At 39.4% G+C, this 22,506-nt stretch overlaps 1 protein-coding gene across 9 annotated transcripts in view; it reads right to left on the bottom strand.

Moving 5' to 3' along the window:
- The window catches only part of cadps2 (Ca++-dependent secretion activator 2), a 166,671-nt gene that overhangs the window by 103,137 nt on the left and 41,028 nt on the right, over positions 1-22,506 (bottom strand). For 8 of the 9 annotated variants that reach the window (XM_047596395.1, XM_047596394.1, XM_047596399.1 and 5 more), the window contains exon 3: positions 3,550-3,882. In XM_047596395.1, the coding sequence (XP_047452351.1) occupies positions 3,550-3,882 (333 nt within the window). Of the gene's footprint in view, positions 1-3,549; positions 3,883-17,551; positions 17,717-22,506 lie in introns of those variants that run through there. The other variant, XM_047596402.1, reaches the window with a different exon arrangement.

A 22,506-nucleotide genomic window follows, 5' to 3' on the forward strand; every position in this document is an offset into this window, starting at 1 on the left:
TCAGTTTGTTCTTGAATTATTAGAAATAAATTATGAGATGGCAAAAACCTGAATTCAGGAGCAGTGGAGCTTTTAGAGAATGAGTCATTATTATCACGTCACAATAAATGTTTCATACTTTTTACCAAACCGTATAACATAATGATCCATGCCACAAATCCAACAGAATATAAGTCAGTAAGAATTTCTTTACTGAGACAATGAAACATAAGGGTGTAATTTTCTGCAGAAATAACACAAAGTATTTACAAATAGAAAGAAGCCACAACACCTACATGAAATATAAATCTTGTGTCTGATATTCAGAGAAAGTGTTGTCACTCCAGCAGCTGTTTTTGTCTACTGTCTGATAAAAGCAACTCCCTGCTTCCATAGAAGAAAGTGTGCAGTTAGACAAACCCTTGTGATTAAAAGAGGCTAACAGTGTTGGTGGGAAGTCCTTGAGACACCTTTACTTCATTAAAAATAACACTGAAGATCTGTGCAGCTTTTCTGCTGAGTAGCATTAAACCAACTCAAATTTGGAAATCAATAAAAGTCCAAGGTCTGATGGACAGTATTTGTTTAACCATAAGCCCACTTTAATGAGTGCTTGAATGGAATTGGGTAATTTTAATTTCTCCTCTCCTTTCTGATCTGTCAGACTTTTCTCATTTTATTCTGACTTCTAATGAAGCAGGAACATAATAAAATCTGTCCTGGCAGTTATACAGACGAGGACGACGTCTCATTGGGTCATGGAGTCATCTGTAAATGGGAACTATTCATGCTCAGAGAAATATGACAGGAAAATGATCAGCAGAGAAGAGACAATGAGGTTTACTAACACAGGAGACAGGTTTTGGGAGAGATTGGTTAAGTCTTTTCACCCATTTTTTAATTGAGCAAGCATCTAACCGCCTCCTGCTCCCCAGGCACTACACAATGGGAAGCCTACTGCTCTGTGTGTGTACACACTACTGTGTGAACAAATGGATGGGTCAAATGCAGAAAAATGTGTTCGCCGTTTGGGATCGATACAGTATGAATTAATGAAATAATTACTAGACTGAACATGCTAATGTTTTGTTTAACAATTCAGTATGGCAGAAATCAATTCATAACCCAACCTACAACAACTGTGTTGTTAAACTCAATGTTATTTATCATTTCATATCAATTTTTTCTGTGTAACCAAGTTTTGAGCGCATGTTGCTTATGATGTTTCTGCCTGATCCTGGGATGGAAAAGCAAACAAAACCAACCTATGTAGCTAAGATTATCTTTGTGTGGTACAGCAGGGTACAGCACATACAGTCAGTGCGTTTACATGCAGAGCTTAATCGAGCTATGCTCAAAATTTGACTTTCTCGCTACAGTCCATGTCCCAGTTTACATGCAGCACAAGAAAATCGAATAACCATTCTCCTCTTCCACACCAGGTGACGATGGTGTCTTTTCAGCGTTAATACGGCGTTAATATTTCCAGTTGACCTATTACGTGATATAATAAACAAGAGTTGTTAATGTGGCGGACCAGCATTTCAAACAACAACCATAAGTATAATACTACACTTTTTAATCTTGCACGTAATGTTCACGCTACTTCTGGTGCAAGTAAGATCCATGTTGATTAACACTTTCACATGCAATGACAAGAAAGAAAGAAAAAAAACAACACATCAAAAATGATCTCATTATGGAACTTAATGTAATGTTAAGTGGCTTAGCTTCAATAAATGCCTAGCTGAGAAGTTCCATCCATTAATGAATTAAGCCAGTTGGACCAAACCTTAGTAAAACATAATCTAATGAAATGGAAGCAACAAACAATATCACCAACTGACATGATGAAACCAGGAAGTTCCCCTTGCAAACGTGAAACAATGGCACACAGAAAGGTTCAAGTTGAACAATGGATTTGAACCCAGAACCTTAATGCTATGAAGCATCAGTGCTGACCACCAAAAAATCATTGGACTGTAGTTCCATTTCAGTTCTTTGAGCTGTGTACCAATGGTCATAGTAGAAAAAAGTTAGTCTGGAGCCCTGCATCATCATCACTGGTATCTGGGTTTCAGGCATGTTGTGTTTTGATTATTGTTCATTGAAAGGTAAAACTGTAGACAGACGTTTAATGTCCTGAAAATTTGCCTTGAGAAATCAAGTATAGATTCTGTTCTTGGTTCACCACTTAAGTGCAGCTGCTGCTCCCTCTATCTTGTATAGAAAGCAGTGTTAAATCACCAGAGCTCAGAGAAAACCATCAGTCGTGATGAATAAAACATTTAGCACTTTGCTTGTGTACAGAAATTTTATAGGAAGAGGTTTATTTCACCCACAGCACCTTTTGCACAGAAAAGATGCAGCAGAGGGACTGTAACTCTAATTTTATGGCTTTCAGTGGAAACGCACGCGGAGACGCTCTGCAGTGATATAATTATTTGCTTCAATCTATTTCTTAGTGAATCAGCCCCACTGACTACTGCATGAACACTCACGTTCCAGGTCTGCTTATCTCCATGTTCATTGCCTTCTGTCTTCAACCATTTCCATTCTCATGATACAATCTTCAATTTCACCCCGAGCTCATATCAGTACTAATGTGTTGTTTTAGTCTGGATGATGTTCACTGGATAGATTGAGTGATGGAGCTCGAGTGTGCTGAGACTACCCAAGTTTTTTTTGACTGGTAGTGTATGTCCCAAGTTACGTGTGTGAAATGTGCTTTTAAGCAGTGTTGTTTTTTAAAAAAAAAAGAAAAAAGAACAGATAATTGAGCTTGTAAGAGCACCACTGTGATGTTGGCTTCATGTTAGGGAAAACATGAAAAAAAAATATGAGCACTCAAATAACAAAAACAATATCCGTATGTGAATACCGGTAAAAATAAAAAAGTAAAAAAAATAAAATAAAAAAATGAAAAACATGGATACGTAGCCTTACTTCTCTTTGTCACACACAGTAGGTGTTGGGATCAGACTGCTCAGTTGAGGGCATTGTCAGCTGGATCATCAGGATTTAATATAAGGAGGCTTGGGACAACATTCTCTCTGACCTCCTATCTTGAAGTGAGCTGCAAGCCCTGGGAGAGGGAGGAGGAGGTCCACCACCCCGAGAGCACCAGGGCACCCGTGCCGTAGCATTCAGTTTATCTTGTTGTAGCATGATGAGTGGCATCCATTTTTTAACTGCTTTGGCTAAATGGCCCCCTGATCTGTAATAAGTGCCATTGAGGCAGGTAATAGCAGCACTGCTTTCTACAGAGACATGCTCCACCCTCTAGTTTAGATCTATGTGGAGATAGATTTATTGTGCAGCAGGATAATGAGTTCAAACATACTTCAAAGCTTTAAATAACTACTTGAACACCAAGAAGACCAAGCAGGTGGTCGATAGTCTTTCATTTATAGCTTGCTAGCAGGGCTAGACCTGAAGGTGCACTGTTTGATCATCATTCAGCTCCAACCACTACGGCAAATGAGTATTCAGTAACAATGCAGTAACAGTAGTAATAAAAGTAGTAATAATGAAATATGTATTTATACCTGTTGACCACTAGCAGCTTACCTGGCAAGCATTGTACAGCAGTTGGTGCTCAAACTTGCGTATGCCGAGGATCTGCTGGAACATCTCGTACAACTGCTCTTTACTGAGAATGAGTTCTGACACGGCGCTCAGGTGTGCCCGCTGGGGCTGACGCCGCATATCCTCATCCCCCCTGTAAATGGCATCATACTTAGCGATCCAGGAGCTCAGCACAGTCTCTTTGCTTAGACCATCAATCTCTGGAAGGCTGCGGACACGTCGCTCTATATTCTTCTTGAAGACCTCGCGGAAGTCATTGGCTGAGCAGCCGCCGCTGTGAACCATCCGGGAAACACGCTCACTCTTCAGGAAGCCCTGCGAACCAATGACAAAGAACAATAGGCAATTTTTAGTCAGTCGCTTTACTGAGATAGATCTTTGAATCCACCGTTCAAAAATGCTTTAATCTCCCTTCCTAACATTTAGGTTGTCTTTAGGCAAAAAATGGGGTCGCCTTTTTATCCAGAGACAACACAGGATGTCCAGGAAAAAAAGTGTAAGATTTTAGCTTGGACCTTCATGAAAACTACATATACACATACACACACACATATATATATATATATATACATATATACACACTGTCATCACACAAGGCATCCTATTGTACAGGGTAGTAGTGCACTGACGAAAAGAAAAAGCTCCTGCACCCAGAGAACCTTCAAAGAAATTACACAGTTTGAAGACATCATGCCCAGATGTTATCACTAGCTCCCTGTTGAGGACTGCATTCATGCCATGACCAGTGACAGCTGATACCATGGAAACAGGAAACACACAACTGCCATTTAGTTGCTGAGTACCAATAAAAGCTGTAGTTCGTTTTGCGGTGGAGCAGGGTGCACAAACACACCTTTCTGTGACAAGGCTGTACTCTGGAAACAACTTAATCCCTCAGTGTTCTGGGTCACGCTATGAAATGTCTTTCATCTCTCAACAGGGTTTCCAGAGGCGGCTGAAAGGAAATACAACTCATGTTTGACTGGATACAAATCTTGTTTGACTGGAATTGCTTGCATACATCTGTTGATATATGTGACTATACACTTTATATACAATTCATGCATCTACGTCATGCTGCTCACACATAGATGTGGAATATTAAGCCAAGAATCTGTGTAATTTATATTATATTAGATATTTAATTGTGAGGCATAATGATTTTCAGCTACATTTCAATCTCAATTGTTAATCTGCAGAACAGTCATGAAGACATGACATTGACAAAGACACCGACAATGAGGTGAGTTCTCATGTCAACAACACAGAGCAGATAAATGATCAGTTCTACACAGTGACAGCAGAGGGCACTAAAACACTGGCCCTGCTGTCCCTAAACTGGCAAATATCAAAAATACAGATTAAGACGTCTAAAATATGAACAAACTGATCAAGACTTTAACTCGGACATGACTACATGTAAGAACGGTTGTTTTATTTTGTTCTGAAAACTGACCCTACACTCTGTCCACAATATATGACCCTTATCCCTGTCCAATCACTGCTGGCATTTCCAAGTATTGGACTGTGGGGACAGATGTATATATGTATGCATTCTGGCTTTCAAATTTAGGTTAATTAGTGTCATGTTAGATCCTTTGTGTACTCGCTGCTCAGATGACACAGGTGGATTTGATCTTGTGGATCTTGGAGTGTGGTTTTGCTCAGGGGCCCTGTGGGACAGATTGGTTGAGGATGAACTGATTTGCACAGCTGTTGAGAATGTTCTCATCAGCTTCCTCTCTCTTATGCAGTAGCATGATGGGACCCAGGGGTTCTGCCAGACAGCTCACCACACCTGCAAGAAATGGGCACGGCAGCCTGTGCTGGCATAACTTAAGCTGGGGAGACACTACACAACTTGAATAGACCTGGAGTATACACTAAGTTAACTGACTGCAATTTAGGTTGTGTCGGGTCAGGTCTGTTCCCCACAGATTTTTGCGCCAACTACCAATGGTCCCCAACTAGTACAGAGTGGGAATTGTGGGTAAAATTTGGCAAATAAATCTTGTAGTGTATCTATACTAAGGAAAAGTGTAGGTTCACTTCTCACTTCTGAAGACAGACGTGAACAGAACTCGCAATTCACAGGTAAGAGCAGCTTTTGTTACAGATATGCTCATCCAAAGTGGTTCTTCACCAGTTATAAATGCGGTTATGCCTCAACTTTTCCCCAGAACATTGCTTACTTACTTATTTTAATTTGATAGTGGGGAAGCAAACAGAGCTCCGGAGAAGTGTTTGAAGACAAGATGTTAATTATTCTGATGGGATAGTGGATGGAACTCAACAACGGTTTTGCAACATTTCTTGGAAACCGGAGGTCAGAAGATTGATATATCGAGCTTTGATATGCTAGATTTTTCCAAAGCCCTCTCAAAGAAGGCTGTCTACTGAAGTTTTAATATTCGTTCACTCAGTTATGCATTTCACAGCTGCACAAACAGCAGCTGTTGTCAAACTCCTCAATTGAGGGGTTTGACACTAGGAGGTCAGAGAGGATGACAGTAGCAAGGTGTGACTCCTTCATATTATTACAACCTCCGTTATATTAAATCCTATCTTGAAATGTGCTGCAAGACTGGGAGAAGAAGGACGAGGTCCACCACCCTGAGAACATCAGGGCACCAGTGCCGCAGCATTTAATTTATCCTGGGACAGGCTGTAACATGAAGAGTGGAACCTTTTTTAAAAAAAAAAAAAAAAAAAAAAAAAAAGAATATCAGATGCTTCTGTAATAACTGTCACTGAGGCAGGTACAAGTAGCACTTCTTTCTTCAGAGACATGCTCCAACCTCTAGTTCTTTGCGGGGACCTGACTGTACTGTGTCCACTATCTTTCCTCTATAGTGTGCTAGCAGGGAGAGCCCTGAAAGCTGGTAGTATGTATGTATTAAAGTTACACAATTACACAACGTGTAGCGTTGTCTCTGTTCACTCTGACACACAAGACACGGACCTGATTTTCTGCAACAAAATGACAATAGTCTCTTCAAGGAGCACTGCCTCAGTGTTGCTTTGTGCAATTCTACAGATACATTATGAATATGCTGCACCCGTGTCTTAAGGCAAACTTATTTTGGTTAGCTGTTTTTATTAAAAATATGAAGTATTTTAGTGATTTACCTTGTAAAGTAAGCACTCAAACTTTCAAAAGGCTGGACAGTGTCAATGAGTAGAAGAACAGATTCTAGATTGATCAGTGAAGTATATAGCAATGATGGTAGGCTAAAAGTCATCTTAAGACTGTGCAGAAAACAAACTACCTAGCTTCAACCTATTGAGAGGATTTCTGCCACTGCCTCCTGAGAGTCATAAACTTGGGGAGTGTGACTCAACAACAGATGGATAGGAACCACAAGCAACAGGATTAACAATGTATAACAAAAATCACCGAAAAATGAAGAGTCTCAAGAAGAACATAAAAGAGGAACACCACAGAATATGAATGTGTTGGTGTCCGAGAAATCAGAAGTAAGATGAGCAGGGGAAAGGGCTCAAGAGACGACGCAGAGTCCTCTTTATGGTGATAAATGGAAATGGGCAAATGTTAAGTGGATGACGCAGGAGGTGACAGATGCAGCCGCCACCGGAGGAACCCACTAACAGCAGCTAATCTGCCTCTCTGCATCACTCGACACAAAACTGCTCGGAAATGCAGAGAACAAAAAGATATTAAACGTCTCCTGCTGAGAGAGACCACAGAGGAAGGCAAAAACCATAAACTGACTGTTTTAAATAGAACTAGGAGACAGATGCTGGGCGGGGGAGCTGTATTAAGTCGTGCCTGTGCAATAAGGCTGCAGAGTGATGATCTCAGGTTTATTTAGCTGAGCAGGTGGGACATACAGGAGGAAAACTGGTCATCAATACATCACATTAGACCACACATCTGAGAGCTTTGGCTTGAGACACATCTCCACCCTTTAGCGGGAGGAAACAGACGACATTATCCACAGACTTTAACATAAATAGCATCACAGCACTGTGGTACATTACATTATGAGCTGTGTCTTACATGTATCCGCACCACTGACACTGTGCTACAGGTGTTAATACTAAAAGGAAATATGAATTTAAACTGGTTTATTTAAATTGTTTACATGCGGCACAAAGGATTGTTTTCCCCACTAAGAGCTTACCCTGGATGGCAATTTACTAGTCAGATACAGTCATGTTTCATCCTCTGTTCAGCTCTTGTCCCCTACAAATACTAAGGACCATTACCCATCTAACACAGCAAGTTTCAAGATGGTTTTAAGCCAGCTGTTCACAATCCACTGTTTGTATTGTACTGGTATCATGACAGAACATTGCTAGTTTCATAAAGACAATGTGCATTTTTTCCAAAGCCCAAAATCACATGTAACTTTGAAGAAATTAATAATCATATTTGGAAATGAAACCATGAGTATATATTGATATAAGTCATCAACAACATGAAGTTAGAGTTTGGGTAGAATTTACTGAAATACATTAGTGCTGTTTTCTTTTACACACCTGTCTGTCTCACCTCTCAGCAGATGGACTATTTAATAATGGTGACTGGTATCAAGGCAGACTAATGGCCAGTGGCTTAATAAGTGACACAAATTGTTTTTCACTGTCAACTTGATCGCTGTTTTCAATTTATCTGACTGGTTTGTCCGAGCTGAAATTGTCTGCAGATGAACATGGCTCTGATGTTCCATTAAAGGAAGAGTGATCCTGTGGAGTGTAAAACTGTTCAGCAATCATCATCCACTTCTATGTGGCTGGCAATTACTGACATACACCCTGTCAGTGTATAAGAGGTCAGAGATATGATACACACTTTGTCTTATTTAAAAAAGTCAAAGGCCCAGCAACATGATCCCAACAGAAGACTACAAATGTTTAAAAACAGTTTGCAATAGGATATTTTAGAAATAGATTCTACTCTATTAGGTATAAAGTCTTCCACTTAACTACTTCCAGTTTTGAGTTCGCTCTGCTGTAACCCAAATACCAGTCAGATCTCTGTAGTGTTGTATGCTGTCTTAGCTTCACTGCATGCATGGAGTTTTTAGTCCACAACACTACCAAATAAAGGTAGTCATGTTAGTAGAGTGATATGGAAATTGTAATGTTCCCTGTAGAACATTCTTAGGTGTGGAAAAAACACTGTAAAACTAAGAATACTATATACCTATATAAGGACTGGTGCTGGTTTGAAGGAAATGGGTAGTAACACCAAATATTTCACAGTACTCTGATTATATATATTTTTTTAACAAATAATACACATTGATGTGCCTGTGAATGCTTCCTTTTTGTTACGTTGTTTGTTGTCATCAAAAAAATAATTAATTAATATTTTACAGGAACACAGACCACACAAAAAAATCAATATCTTATATTCCAATAGCATATCAATCCACATTTGGTGCCCTGCTGAGTATTCGGGGAAGCCAGATGTTGTGTGTTGTATTGAGCCAGTACATTGCATGTGTTTTACCAGTTTTGCGACAAAAATGGCACTGAGCAATAAGACATATCAAGCTCTGATTGCAAAAGTGTTGTCATGGGTATTCTTTCAGTACTAACAGTGAAGTAGAAGTGATTACCCCGCAAACAAGAAAACACCATGAAATGGCTTTAAACGATGAAGACACACTGCAGTGCGGTATGGGTGTCCTTTTAGAGAAAAGAACAGAATGACTTCCCCATTGCAATACATTTTTAATGGAACAATATATAGATGCCCTTACAGTGAAGAACATGTTGTAATTAGGAAAAAGCAACCTGAGAAAGAAGGCACTGACATTTTTCCATTCCATTTTGTTGCAGCACTACTGACTATTTCACTCCAGCACACTGCCTTTAGATAGTTTGTTATCATCCCTCAGACACATGAACAGTTTTCATCCTTTCAAGGTAATCGCAGCTGAAAAATGTCAGTACAATTGAAAATCCAGTGTATCCAAAAATAAAGCTGAAACTAATGGAAATGAACTATCTTGAAGACGAAGACCATAATGGTTGGCTCTGAAAAACTGCCTTTACGTGCATAACAATTTAGCTACAGGATTTACACAGAATTTGAAACATGGCCCTTTATCTCTGTGGAAGCTCTCAGCCATCCAGGTCATGGCATATACAAAAAAAAGAAGACGAAGATGGAACAAGGGCAATTGGACTTGTAGGGTTTTCTGAAGACGTATAACCATTCATTCAAGTAGTTTCTTCAGTTCTGAAAGACTGGTGGAGATTTGGAGTATAAATAGGAACATCTGTGGGTGTTACTCATCAGAAACTCACATGACTAGGGACTGTTAATGACTAGATATTTCCTGTATTTGGAAGAAAGTGCTTCCTACGTTGTTCTGTTTTGATTCTTTTGTTGCAGACAGGATGTGGAATCTTTGACACGACACATCACAATAACAAGTTCACTCAGGAGGACATCTGTGCAGATAGAGCAGCCTTTTTAGACTTCGTCATGCATCTTTAAAGAAGACAGAAGCCTCTATACTGAAGTGTGTAGAAAACCCACACACACAGACCTCAGTCCACAAGGAAAGATCACAAAACATATCAAGCAAACACTCAGAACAAGTGGATATCCATTTTTGTCCCTGGCATGGCTGGGGTAACAGAAAGTCAGGAGAAGATTCAGAAAACACCTGTCCAATCCATTCCCTGTCCATTCATATATTCTGTCCAAAAACCTCTGTAAAAAGGCCTCCAATTGATTCAAAACGCCACAGCAAGAGCACTGATTTAGCTTCTCTTGATTGGCTCCCTTTCCAATCTAGAACATAATTTAAAATCCTCCTCCTTCCATTCAAGGCCCTTAAATGTCAAGCTTCCTCACAACAGATCACTTGGATCTCAAAGTACAGGACTTCTATCTAAAAGTAGAATGGGAGGTAGAGTCCTCTCCTATGGGACCAGCTCCCAGTTTGGGTTCGGGAGGCAGACACCGTCTCTACGTTTAAGGTCAGGCTTAAGACTTTCCTTTTTGACTTTTTTATAGTTAGAGCTGGACTTAACCATCCCTTAGTTATGCTGCTATAGGCCTAGGATGCTGGGAGACGATGCACTGAGGACATGTCCTCTCCTCTCTTCTCTGTCACCAAGCTCCTGTCCTCTAATATCTTATCTAATTTCTTCTCTGTTACTAGACATGCAATTCTATGTTACTGCTGCATAGCATGTTAATGACTGTGTCCCTCTGTCCCCTCACTCCCACCTCGTTATCTTGTTTCCCCTGCTCTTCTTTTCTCTCTTTTCTGTGTCTACCTGGCGGGCCTTAGGCAGTTGTGTTCCTCCATATGAGCTGGGTTCTGCTCAAGATTTCTTCCTGTTAAAAGGAAGTTTTTTTCTTGCCGCCGTTGCCTTCAGGCTGCTGTGGAGGTTTCAGGACGTGTTTTGTAAAGCGTCTTGAGACAATTTCTATTGTTGTTGACGCCATATAAATAAAATTGAATTGAATTGTGTGTGTGTGTGTGTGTGTGTGTGTGTGTGTGTCTCTAAAGGTCACTGTTTACTTGGCGGTGCTGAGCCTCCTGTCAGCCTGTTGGAGTTCCTGACCCCCTATTCAGACACCCTCTGTTACTGGGTCGATAACTCCTCCACCGTGCGCAGCAGTAGTAGACTATACACTAAAACCTATTAAAGGGAGATTACCATCATCCAACCCCCACTTTCAGTTCTCCCGCAGCTGTTTTGCTGTTTTGTTAATTTGCCTTTGCTGTGGATATCAGATATCAGGAGGGGTATGGATCGGAGGGAATTAATTAAATTAATTTCCTATCATTTTCATTAAAAACTGTGCAACTATATAGCTAAAATATCTAATATTTAATAATCGTGTGTTTATAAATGTGGAGATGATATTACCTGAAGTGCAACTGAATGTTTTCGTCTGACAATTAAACTCCTTTATTGCTAAAGCCTCATTTAAGAAGGACAGTATTTCTGTTTAAAAGGAATGATGATCCAGCCTGAGGACATTTTTTCTGCACCTTTCCTAGAAAGAATAGATGAAGTACCAAGATTTAGGCTATCAAAGGACTAATGTGAAGCTAAATGAAAATTTTAATCCATATTTGTTTACTGTTAGTCAAACTGGTACCATTAAATGCACAAAGAATTAGCTATTATCAGCACTCACAGATGTAAAGATAACTAATGCATGACTTTATTATTTAAGAACATTTAAAAACTTGATATAAGATATAATTTCTTTGCACATTTATGGCAGTTCAATTATTTTTGCTTTTTGGTTTGGTCATAGCATATAATTTTTGTTGGAGGAAATTACTAAATAAAAACGAAATGCAGGTCAAAGTAATCACCACTGTTTAATTACATCAGATGACTCCGGTTTTATCAGGCTGTCAACTCTGGTCAGTCTCAAACTCACTGATCTGTGCAGACCTTTAACTTACATATACGTCTATAACTGACAGTTTGAGCCCTGAGCCCTGCCATCAGTCAGACTGCAACCCTGCACACAACTGCTCCGTGGATTCTATAGGTCCGTGGCCATCTTGTCTGGCAACGCAAATGTCAGCCATTATTACTAATGAATTGATCAGCGGGGGACCTCCTCTCTCCCTGCTGCTAGACTTAATTGGGGCTTTAAAAGTTCACTAAATTATTTACACAGCAGCAGAGCACCAGGCGGTTAGTGTGGAGATTAAAGACACAGACGCCAAGTGTTTGGAGGCCTCTGAGTATCAATACAGCTGCTCAGGAGAAGGTAGAAGACCATGTGGCAGATGGAAAAGACTCGCTGAGGTTCTGACTAATCACAGTAACAGCAACGATGAATATGACATGGAAATGTTCCTTGAAAATAAAGCAGATGCCTGGATCAGTGCTGAGAAAAATGACACAAGAACAGAATTCAACGCTTCAGCAAATCCTTCTATTTCTGATTCCATGCTTTATCAGCAGAGCTAGGAGGAGTCCAGATTGCTTGGTTGATGTATTTTATTCCATGTGCGGTGATGAGGGTATTCCGCTGTCACAGCATTATTCAAGCTTTCTTGTAAGTGGTCCACCATCAGCTGTGAGTAGCTGTGGATCATCACTGCTCTTATGCTCCTCCATGCATAAAACATGTCTCATCTCAGTATTAAAACACATCCATTGCCTCCTTCCCCTAAGATTGTCAGAGAGCCTGAACACTTCATATATCAGTATAGGAAAGTTTTAACCTTGGGGTATAGAATATGAATCATTTCATTAATCACTGTGGAAGTAAAGGTCAGCACAACCTGAATCATGTCTGCTGTCACATTACTAGCTCACAGGGGACTAAAAACTGCATGATCCAAGAAGTCCAGTCAGAGGAACAAATCTGTAATTAGGTTTATCACCAAAATGTTAATCCCACTAGACTACACGCTAAAGATCAGGAAATTACTCATCCTGACAATTGCACAATACTCAGAATTCAGACATACTATTTGTGTATGTCATGTGGCACTAACTGACTAATATACCCTGTGTCTAAAAGTGTCACAGTCTAACTAAAATGAATGAGTTTCACATCATTTACATTTGGAAGACATATGTCCAAAGTGACATGGCAGCTGAGGTCAGATCTAAAGGTCACTTTTGCAACAGCGACACTCATGTAAGTACGCAGTAAGGGGTGTGTGAACAATGTCAATTGTCTAATGAACAGGTACTATTCTAGACTATGGATTACAGCTGTCTGTAAGACTGAAGTCTTGTGTGGGAACATTTGGTTGACAGACATTTGAACTGAAACCTCCCACAGTGGTGGATTTATCAAGGCCATGTGTCATTTTGTTGAGCCTGTAACACATGAGCTGCTCATTAAACTGATGTGACAGAGTACATTCTAAAAACCAATTACTTCATGTTCAATAAAACCCCAATAATTTGCAGTTAGGAGGAACAAGCGTGGGCTTCCCCACTGCCTGAAGCTGCAGAATCTTTTTAGCATCAGCCCCATTTTTTCTTTTAAATTATATACATCACAGATGATGCGTGGAGCGATGAAAGACATCAGTCTGTGGGGGGGACTAAGAGACTCCAGTTAAAGAGTGTTGGAGTCATAACTAACACCTCTTGGCTCTGCTTGGTGGTGACAGCTCAGATTCATCAGAGACACGTGAAGGATTCAGTTCAGTTTTGATGAGAAATGTTCTGATTGATCCACCTGTTTGTGTCTGATGAGACAAGTGAAGCAGAAAATCAGAATGTGGCGGTGAAAAGCTGCTGGGTGCTCTGATGGAGAAGAACCCTGCTGCTGCGTGACTTCATACTCAACTCACTGAACTGAGAACAAACAGGCTAGAAGGATACAACAAGGCAAAAATGAGCTATCCAAGAAGTACAGGGAGTAAAATGATAGAAACAGTGGGATATCAGATACAAGGCTCGATAAACAATAAACAAACACAGTGACAGAGAAAAATGCAAAACTTAATACATTCATAAGAACAAGACACTTGGATGGACAGCCCACTTTCAAAATATCAAGTATTGAGAAGAAACTTCAAACACTCAAAACCAAGCAAAGTAATGACTTTGCTTGTGTGGATTAGCTAGACCATGAAGCTACTTGAAGATATAGGACAATACTACAGGCTGAGCATAAAGTGTGTGTGTGTGCAAGCTCATGCAGATTTAAAACAGTCCAGTAATTGTGCAGGCAGTGCAGACAAAAGTGCCAACAAGGCAAGAAGACAGTGCAAAGACAAACAATGCAATTATAAAAAAAAGATACTACACAACAGAGAGCAGCACCAACTAATAAGGAGACTAACAGAGTATGAGTTAGAGTGATTTAAAATATCTGCCTGATTAGCAGCTTAGTGAGCAAAGGGCTGAGGATAGGTGCTGATATTACTGTGACCGTGAGTGACCGTGTGTATTTGTGTTCAGACCAGTTTCAGCGTGTTCAAGAGTCTGAAGCCTGGAGGGAAGAAACCGTTGCACAGTCTGGTCAGTCTGGTTATGTGGGCCTGGCAGACATCAGGACTGTTTTTAGTTTGGTTTGTTTTCCAAAGAGTAAATACCAAAAATTATCTTGACCCATTGAAGTATTTAGGGTCAAAGGACTTTCATGTGCAGAAAAACAAAGAATGAAATAACCCTGTGTGTTTCCATGGACTCCGATACGCAAAGAGCTGAGGTATTCATGCTTTCTATTTTCAAAAGTTTTTTAATCTAACACAAAAATGACCAATCCATTATTCAGGTCAACAACAAACTGAAAGCCTTAAAAAAACATACACCATACCGCCGATTGTTTATCTGCAATGTACGCGATGACGTATGAGGGAGAAAAAACAGGCAGCAGCTCTCACAGCGGGAGGTCTGACCTGGAACTTCTGGCCATGTGAAAGTGATCTATGTCTATTGGGTAATGTAGTAGGCTACCATGGCGGTGCTGGAACCACACACTACTTTGATCAAGGACTTGTTCAACAGCAGTTTGACACACGCCAAAATCTCCTGCACGTTGCAGCAGATGGGACCCTGCAATGCTCAGAAATGAGCGTCAGGAGATTCTGTACTTGGCATGATCTGATGTCAAACACAGAGCTGGAGAGCGCTTTTGCTAGCGTTCATTACAAAACTTCCGGGTCACGTAAACCCGACCAATTAAATATTAAAATCAAATTCAGTCCTTTAGCCCCATTTTTCCATTTTGTATTTTTGATCTGCGATTGTATGATCTGAATGCAAGAGTGCATTCAGATCATACAACGCAGAGCACAAAGTTGTGAAGTATGGGCTGAGAAAAGCCAACAAAGCAGCAGTACAGAGAGAAGCTGGACAGCTTCTAATTCACTGTTGACTCTGGGCAGATGTGTCTCAGATCCACAGACATTCCTGATGACTTCAACATGTTCTACACTCAATTAGAAACCTCCAATCCACAGTGGGGAGAGGAGGCACAACATGTCTAGCAGCCCACCTGCCCCACCTGGAACATAAAGACCAACATTTACTGACTACAGCCCCAGTTTCACCACGATCATTCCCCACAGACTCACCCACAAACTGTCTAGACATCGTCTTGCTGAAAACGTTAAGTCATTTTTTCTGTTTATTTTAAAATTGTGTTCATTTTATATTCTTATTTATCTGTTTAATACTGGCATTTAGTGTGGACAGCAAAGAAAGACTTACATTGTACAGGGTAACGTGTTTTCTATTGCTATCGCTTTAATCACTTTGAACTGTGCAGAGGTCTGAGGGGGAACAAAACATCATCCAGCAGCGTGGGCCTCAACTAGTTTGGCAGCACACAAAGGACCAACAGCACATTGAGAAGGAGTGATTATAACGTTCCATCTCCTCACTGTATATAACATTATTAAGACACTCACACTGACAGCATCCATAACCGGCTAATAAGGAAACATTTTTTAGATGCAAATGTGTTTGAAGACTCTCTCTTTTATTAAACGTAAGAGAAACAAATGAGTCAACATCAGGAGCAACAAAACCGTGAGCACAGTTAACTGGAACGCCAGGAATGATTTGCAGTTTCTGTCTGATTCAGATTGCATCAGGGTTTTTCATTATTAGCATCCCCTCTGGATAAAAAAACTAAATGCATGCCAATAGTCTTCATATTTCATGTCACATTGCTCCCAGAGTGGTATTGTTAAGTCGCAGATGTTGCATTCGAAGGAGAAAGATTCGCACCTCTCTCAAAGCTCCAGATTTTATAACGTCTCATTTTGCTCAAACATGGAATCATGGAACATGTTAAGGTTATGAATGTGGGGTTATAATTATCAGAGACACCACTGTTAAAGTCCAATGAAAACAGTCATTGAGAACCTCACTGTAAACAAAAGAGTCAACTTGCAGAATGAGTTGAAAAATAAAAATCAACCTGAATATATTTAGTCTTTTTTCCACCAAAACTATAGTACAAACTCTTATTTTTGTATTCCAACACTAGGTATTGAAAAATGTTCTCATACAACTTACAACTCAAAGACTCTTTTGACTCTAGGGGCTAGGCTGCATCCTTTCGTGGCAAAAAAATAAATAAATAAAATAAAATAAAAAAAATCTGTGTAAAGATCTAATTGTGTTTTTCTGTTTGCAGCCCTGCCTTTAAAATAAAAATAGCCTTGAACCAAAGATAACACATCTTTGAGAAAGATACGTCATGCAGTGGTTGTGTAATTAGCTTTTATATTACTTTACAGAGGAATGCATGCAAAATAAAAATATGCCCGTTCTGAAGGTGCAAAGAATGTGGTTGTTAAATGCATTTTTTGTGTTCTTGTAACATTTTCTTTAGTTAGTAGAAAATGGGAAAATCAACGAATATGCCCAATCTCTATTCACAAAAGATTTTGAATCAGGACAGGAAATATGGCAAACCCAGAGCCAGAATCATCCAGCCACTAGATCCCTTGACAAGAGGTTTAGGAATAATAGAAAATGGATGAGATCAGTGAGCAGAAGACAAAAGATGGTTCACTGGAAGGTCATAAGTACCAGGTAACAGAAAGGGCCAGAATGTTTATACATAGTAAAGCACTCATTATCCCTGACAGTTTTCCTCTTTATATAGTGCAGTGGTTCTCAGTTATTTTCCGGCAGAATTTTTTTATGTGCATATAATCATCTGGTTATTGAAATAGAATTATAAAACAAACTGAGATAACATCTCAGCAGATGTTAAGATATCTTAGCTCATATTTTCCTGTCTTTTATGTTGGTAACCTTCACTTTCTTTTCCTGCCTCAGACGCCTCATCCCTTTTTCTTTTCACTCCTCCTCCTCCTCCTCCTCCTCTTCCTCCGCTAGCTTACTACATACAGCCAATCAGTATGCTCACGTGCACAGCTTAATCATAATATGCTCATAATATATAATATACTTTCTTCTGTCCGCTCTGTTTACCTCCTTCTTCTGCTACTGGCTTTCTTGGATATTTTTATTCCGGGCGTCATAAGCACCTATGTTGTCTAGTTTAATTTGGAGTAAAGCGTATACATACCGGGGAAAATCGATTTCCAATCGCACTGGGTGTCCAATATAAAAGTCCAATATTAGTCGGAGTTACGCATTTACATGCTCTTAAGTTGTCCAATTGTCCAGGAGTAGGGCCTTAATCATTAAGGCAATAATTAGTTTTTTTTCAGTGCACATTTGTGTTGTCCGCTGTCACTGCTATCACTTCTTCTACTGGGTTGAACAGGCAGCGTGTTGATTAGTTCGACCACTGCTGCCACCTAGTGACTGAAGGCTTGTTTAGCATTCAAGCATGAATAAAAACACCAACAGGCCTACTGAAATTTGTGATCAGATGTCATTTAAGTAGAACCAATGATTACTGATCTCAAAAGCTACTGGTGACGTATTCCATCTGTAACAGTTGATATTGTGAAATGCATCTTTACGACATGTGTTGCCTAGATATGAGAATAGCAGGGCCAGCACACAGCGCCATGTTTTCTTATTTTAGTTCAGCGTCACTCTTACCATAGACAGACGGATATTCTGGAGTTCTTACTTACCCTTTAATTTTTCTATCTCAACATACTGTGACCGTAGAGTCTCGTGAAGCCTCTACTTTGTTCATGTATGAATAATTAGCAGCCATACAACCAGGCGTGGTAGGGTTGATGTAGCAGTCAATAAACGCTGAGCACTGTGGAAACCATAGTTCAGTGTGGCTGTGAGTGTTCCTGCTAAGTCAATCCACTATCACGGACCTCGAAGCGTTTCCAACTTCTGGGAAGATACCTCTCCACAAATATGAGTCAGGTGTTTAATTCATGGGACATTTGGTCGGCGTTTAGTCGAACTTCGCACATCATTGATATTCAGATACTTAGCAGGTACATGAGTGTGCTTCTGTAAACTAAAAATAAAGACATAAATAGACACCAGTTACATCTGAAGTATTACATACACAACAGCAGTCACGCTCCACAACGATTAACGCACACAGAGTAAATTAGTTACTGCCAGACACAGTACTATGCATCCATTAATACTACAACACAGTAATAAAATAACATAGGAAACAGGACATACACACAAATAATATGCACTCTTATTTACTAAATATTTGCCCACAGAAAAGTGACTTAATTGTCAATGGACACACACAGACGGCCACTGTCCAAACTATCTCTGTAATTATCAAACAAAACGATCCAAACTACCATCTGCTATGAGCAATAAACTAACAAGCTATTGAATCAATCAGCACACTAGGTGACCGAACCTTAAGAGGATTAAATGTAGCTGTGTAATTAAAGCAAATATATTTTGGGAATACAAACTGTAATAAAATAATACAAACACAAACCCTTCTTTGTTTTTAACACTATGGATCTATGAAGCTCTGCCAATCGGCCCCATAATGAAATCTAAATGTGGCCAGCAGTGGTCTTAAATATCCTCCATTTATTCTCAATCTGTCTGACTGTGGATTCCAAACTGTTTAGAGGTGCTTTTGTAACCTTTTACAGCTTGATCATCAATAACAACTCTTAACAACCCTTTTTTTTTCCCGAGCTCCTCAGAAAGCCCCTTTGTCCATGTCATCATACACTTCCACAAACATGTACTGTGAAGATCACAAGATGACAAGTTCATAGAGGAAAAAAAAAGACAGGCATTGAACAACACTTGGCTGTCATTACACTGATTGGAAACGCTTCTGAACAGATGGGCTCTAATTTGGCCTTGAAATTAACTTGCAATCCTAGAGGTGCATCTCACAGATATGTAATATTGGCTCAATGTCCTGTTTACACAAATAGCAGAGCACATTATTTCTGTTTATGTTTAACTGGTGTCTCTTTGTCTGTCTCTTTGTCTGCTGAGACTTGTGGTGGTGGACTGTATGTATGTGTTGCAAAGCTGTAATAAACCTGTGTACCAAAACCAAATTTAACCTTTTGTTTTATTTTATTTATAGATTTTTGTGTTAAATTAACCCACCAAGTACTTTGTCTAATATTTCCCATCCAAATACTTTTTGTTTCTTTTCTTAACCCAGGCAATTATTTTTTTAGCTAGCTGATGCAGAAGCATATATTTGTCTTTTTATCTTCAACTGGGCTACCAGCACTTCCAAAGCAGGTACTTATTAATGAGGTCCACTAGCGTCCACTTGAACTTTATCCACTATTTTATTCATGGTACAGTGTGGGAGTTACATGTAAGCAATATTTATTATATTCAAACCCTTTATTAGTTCACATGATGCTAAGAACACTATTTGGGGCCAGATATTTAGATCAGCCAGCAATGATTGTTTATAATGATGGAGACAGAAGGTTACAGCCACTAGGGTTATGGTGGAGTCTATTCCCAAACAACAAAGGACCCAAGAACAGTCTCTATTCTCCAGATGAAACTTATGGAAACTTTGCTTTCAGAGTAAGGTTTACAGTCTAATCTAAACACAGATTACAACTGTTGTGCCTTTTCCTTCTTGGAAAGCAGTAAAAGAATTCAACCAAATGAAGAAACAACATCCACTGATGTCCACAGACCATGTCATATGGCAGAAAGTTCCACAGAACCATGGTTCCAGGCTAACTAAAACACAACCTCCAAAGAAAACACCCATAGATGATAGGTAGATTGTTGTTCACTGTATATACTTTTTGTGACATTTTTATTTGGTGGTGTGCTGTGAGATTTTTCTAATGTAAAATATGAAGAAGCTCAACAAAGGTTGGGAAACACTGCACTAAATAACATTTATGAATATTTACTGCAAAAGTAATTAATTAAGTGAGTAAGTAATCTCTCTGTGCAGAGACAGGTCCAGAATGTGTTAAGCTTAGTGCAGCATGAAGACAAGAAGCATGAGTTATTCTACAACCAAAGATAAAATTCACCTTCCAACAACTGATTGACTTATATTCATGTAATATAAAAAATATATTAAAATGACATGTTGCTTTACATGAGTACTTGTTCAACTCGAGGTGATATTGCATCAACATTTCCTAAGAGACGTACTGTGGACTGAGGGCAGCTGGAAATGTCAACAGAACATTCATGTGACTGGCGGAAGGGTTGCTCAGCTTCACACCAGAGAGAACACCGAGTTATTGTCACCTTCTACTGACAAAACTGAAGAGGAAGCGGAAGCTGCGGGATCATTTAGAGGGGAAAGGAAAATATAAGAATTGAACTGGACAAGACATAAACATGATCTGTCTGCACCTGTGATCAGTTCGCTGCACTCGCACTGGTTGTTGAGAAACAGTTTCCAGGTGTCAAGATGAGATGTCTAATTACTGTAAACATGAATCACATAAAGTATATTACACACAGAAGAGCTGCTTTCATGTGTCAAAGAAAGTCTGATGCATTTGGAAAATGAATTTAATGCTTTCTACATGCAAAGCAGCAGTGCTAATCCATTTCACTCTGCTCACATTTTAAACCTCACCAATACACTGCCTTTTAAAAGGGCTAGGTTTAAAAAAAAAAAAGAAAAAGAAAAAGAAAAACATGACTATTTCATCCAGAGTTACACATTTGTCTCGGGATTAGGGGAGTTTCCTAAATATTTCCAATAAGATGATACATTAAGATACTGATTCAATCCAAATGTATAATTTGCTAGATTGACACAGTTCTACAGTAAAAAAATATTAACATTTGGTGAAAACCCTGACTCCTTTAAGTTTCATTGTGATGGCAAACATGCAGCACTTACAGAATCACCTTTCTACCTCTGAACTTTAGATCATACACAGTACCAACTGTAACCAAGTTAGAAATTGTTTTAACCTATCGATTGAAGCCAGGAGGCCCCACAGCACAAAGAAAAGCAACGGGCTTTAACAGCAACATGAAAATGTTCACAAACGCTGCTACTCTTGAACATAACTTAATTCTAAGTTTAACCAGAAAACATCATTGTATCATACCAGAGTAATAAAACACAGGAACCAATTTAAAGCCTTGCAAATCAAAACAACGGCTTAGATGTGTTTCAAGTGTAATTAGGGCCATTAGTGAGGATTTACTGGATTTTACAGGATTTTCAGGAGAAATGATGAACCTAATATCAGTATTGTGAGACTGACTTGATCAGTGGTCGGTAGTTTTAATGCATCACTTCATCTTCTGCTACAAAGCTTGGGTTAGACTAGAGTATGAAAATGTGCATCAAGAGTAAAAAGAAAATAGCTTGCATGGATGAAGAAATGTTTAAATAACACGTAAAAGAATTGTATGTTAATCTATATAAAAGAAACTGCCTGCATGCATACTTCAAACATTTATACACTCCCCCTCAGCTGAGTGTAAATCCACTTTCATGCTGCATTAGCAGGCTTCCGTGTGAAACTTGTATCAAAGCAAACAGACGTAGACAGATGCCAGGCCTCCCACTCACACTGAGGAACACATGCATGCCCCAAGGCTGAGTGACAGAGCTCCTGTTGTGTTCACAATCTCTCTATATATGACAGGTGTGTTTGTTTGGAGAGTAAATACAAACAGTTAATTCTACATTCAGCTGACATTTGTGTGATATTTAAATGATGTTTTGAAATGTTACATCCCAGCTGAGACAGAAATGTTTACCGACTGCATGTTACTATGTCAAGGTTTCCCCTGGTGTATTGCAGGCTGGAGCAAACATGAACCCTGTGAGCCTAAGCATCACACACCTTCTTTCCTGTACTTAAAAATAAGTTTGGTCGAACGACTCAACTGGAAACAGATATAACCATTTGAAAGCAACAGCAACATGTGTTTGTGATAATTAGGTCAACCTGCATGGTTTACCATTTCAGAGAGGATTCAGCACGTCCCTTGATCTCGTTCAGGTACACCTGTCCATTTCTTCTAAATGCAACATACTGATTATAAGAATGATTTACTCACGGTCTATTTTCTCCTAGAATCTCTGTACTGAACCAAGCTTTCCAAGTCTAAAATATTGACTTTGATAGTAATGTAAATATT

The sequence above is a fragment of the Mugil cephalus genome, chromosome 10 (assembly GCF_022458985.1).
Source record: "Mugil cephalus isolate CIBA_MC_2020 chromosome 10, CIBA_Mcephalus_1.1, whole genome shotgun sequence".
Classification (NCBI taxonomy): Eukaryota; Metazoa; Chordata; class Actinopteri; order Mugiliformes; family Mugilidae; genus Mugil; species Mugil cephalus.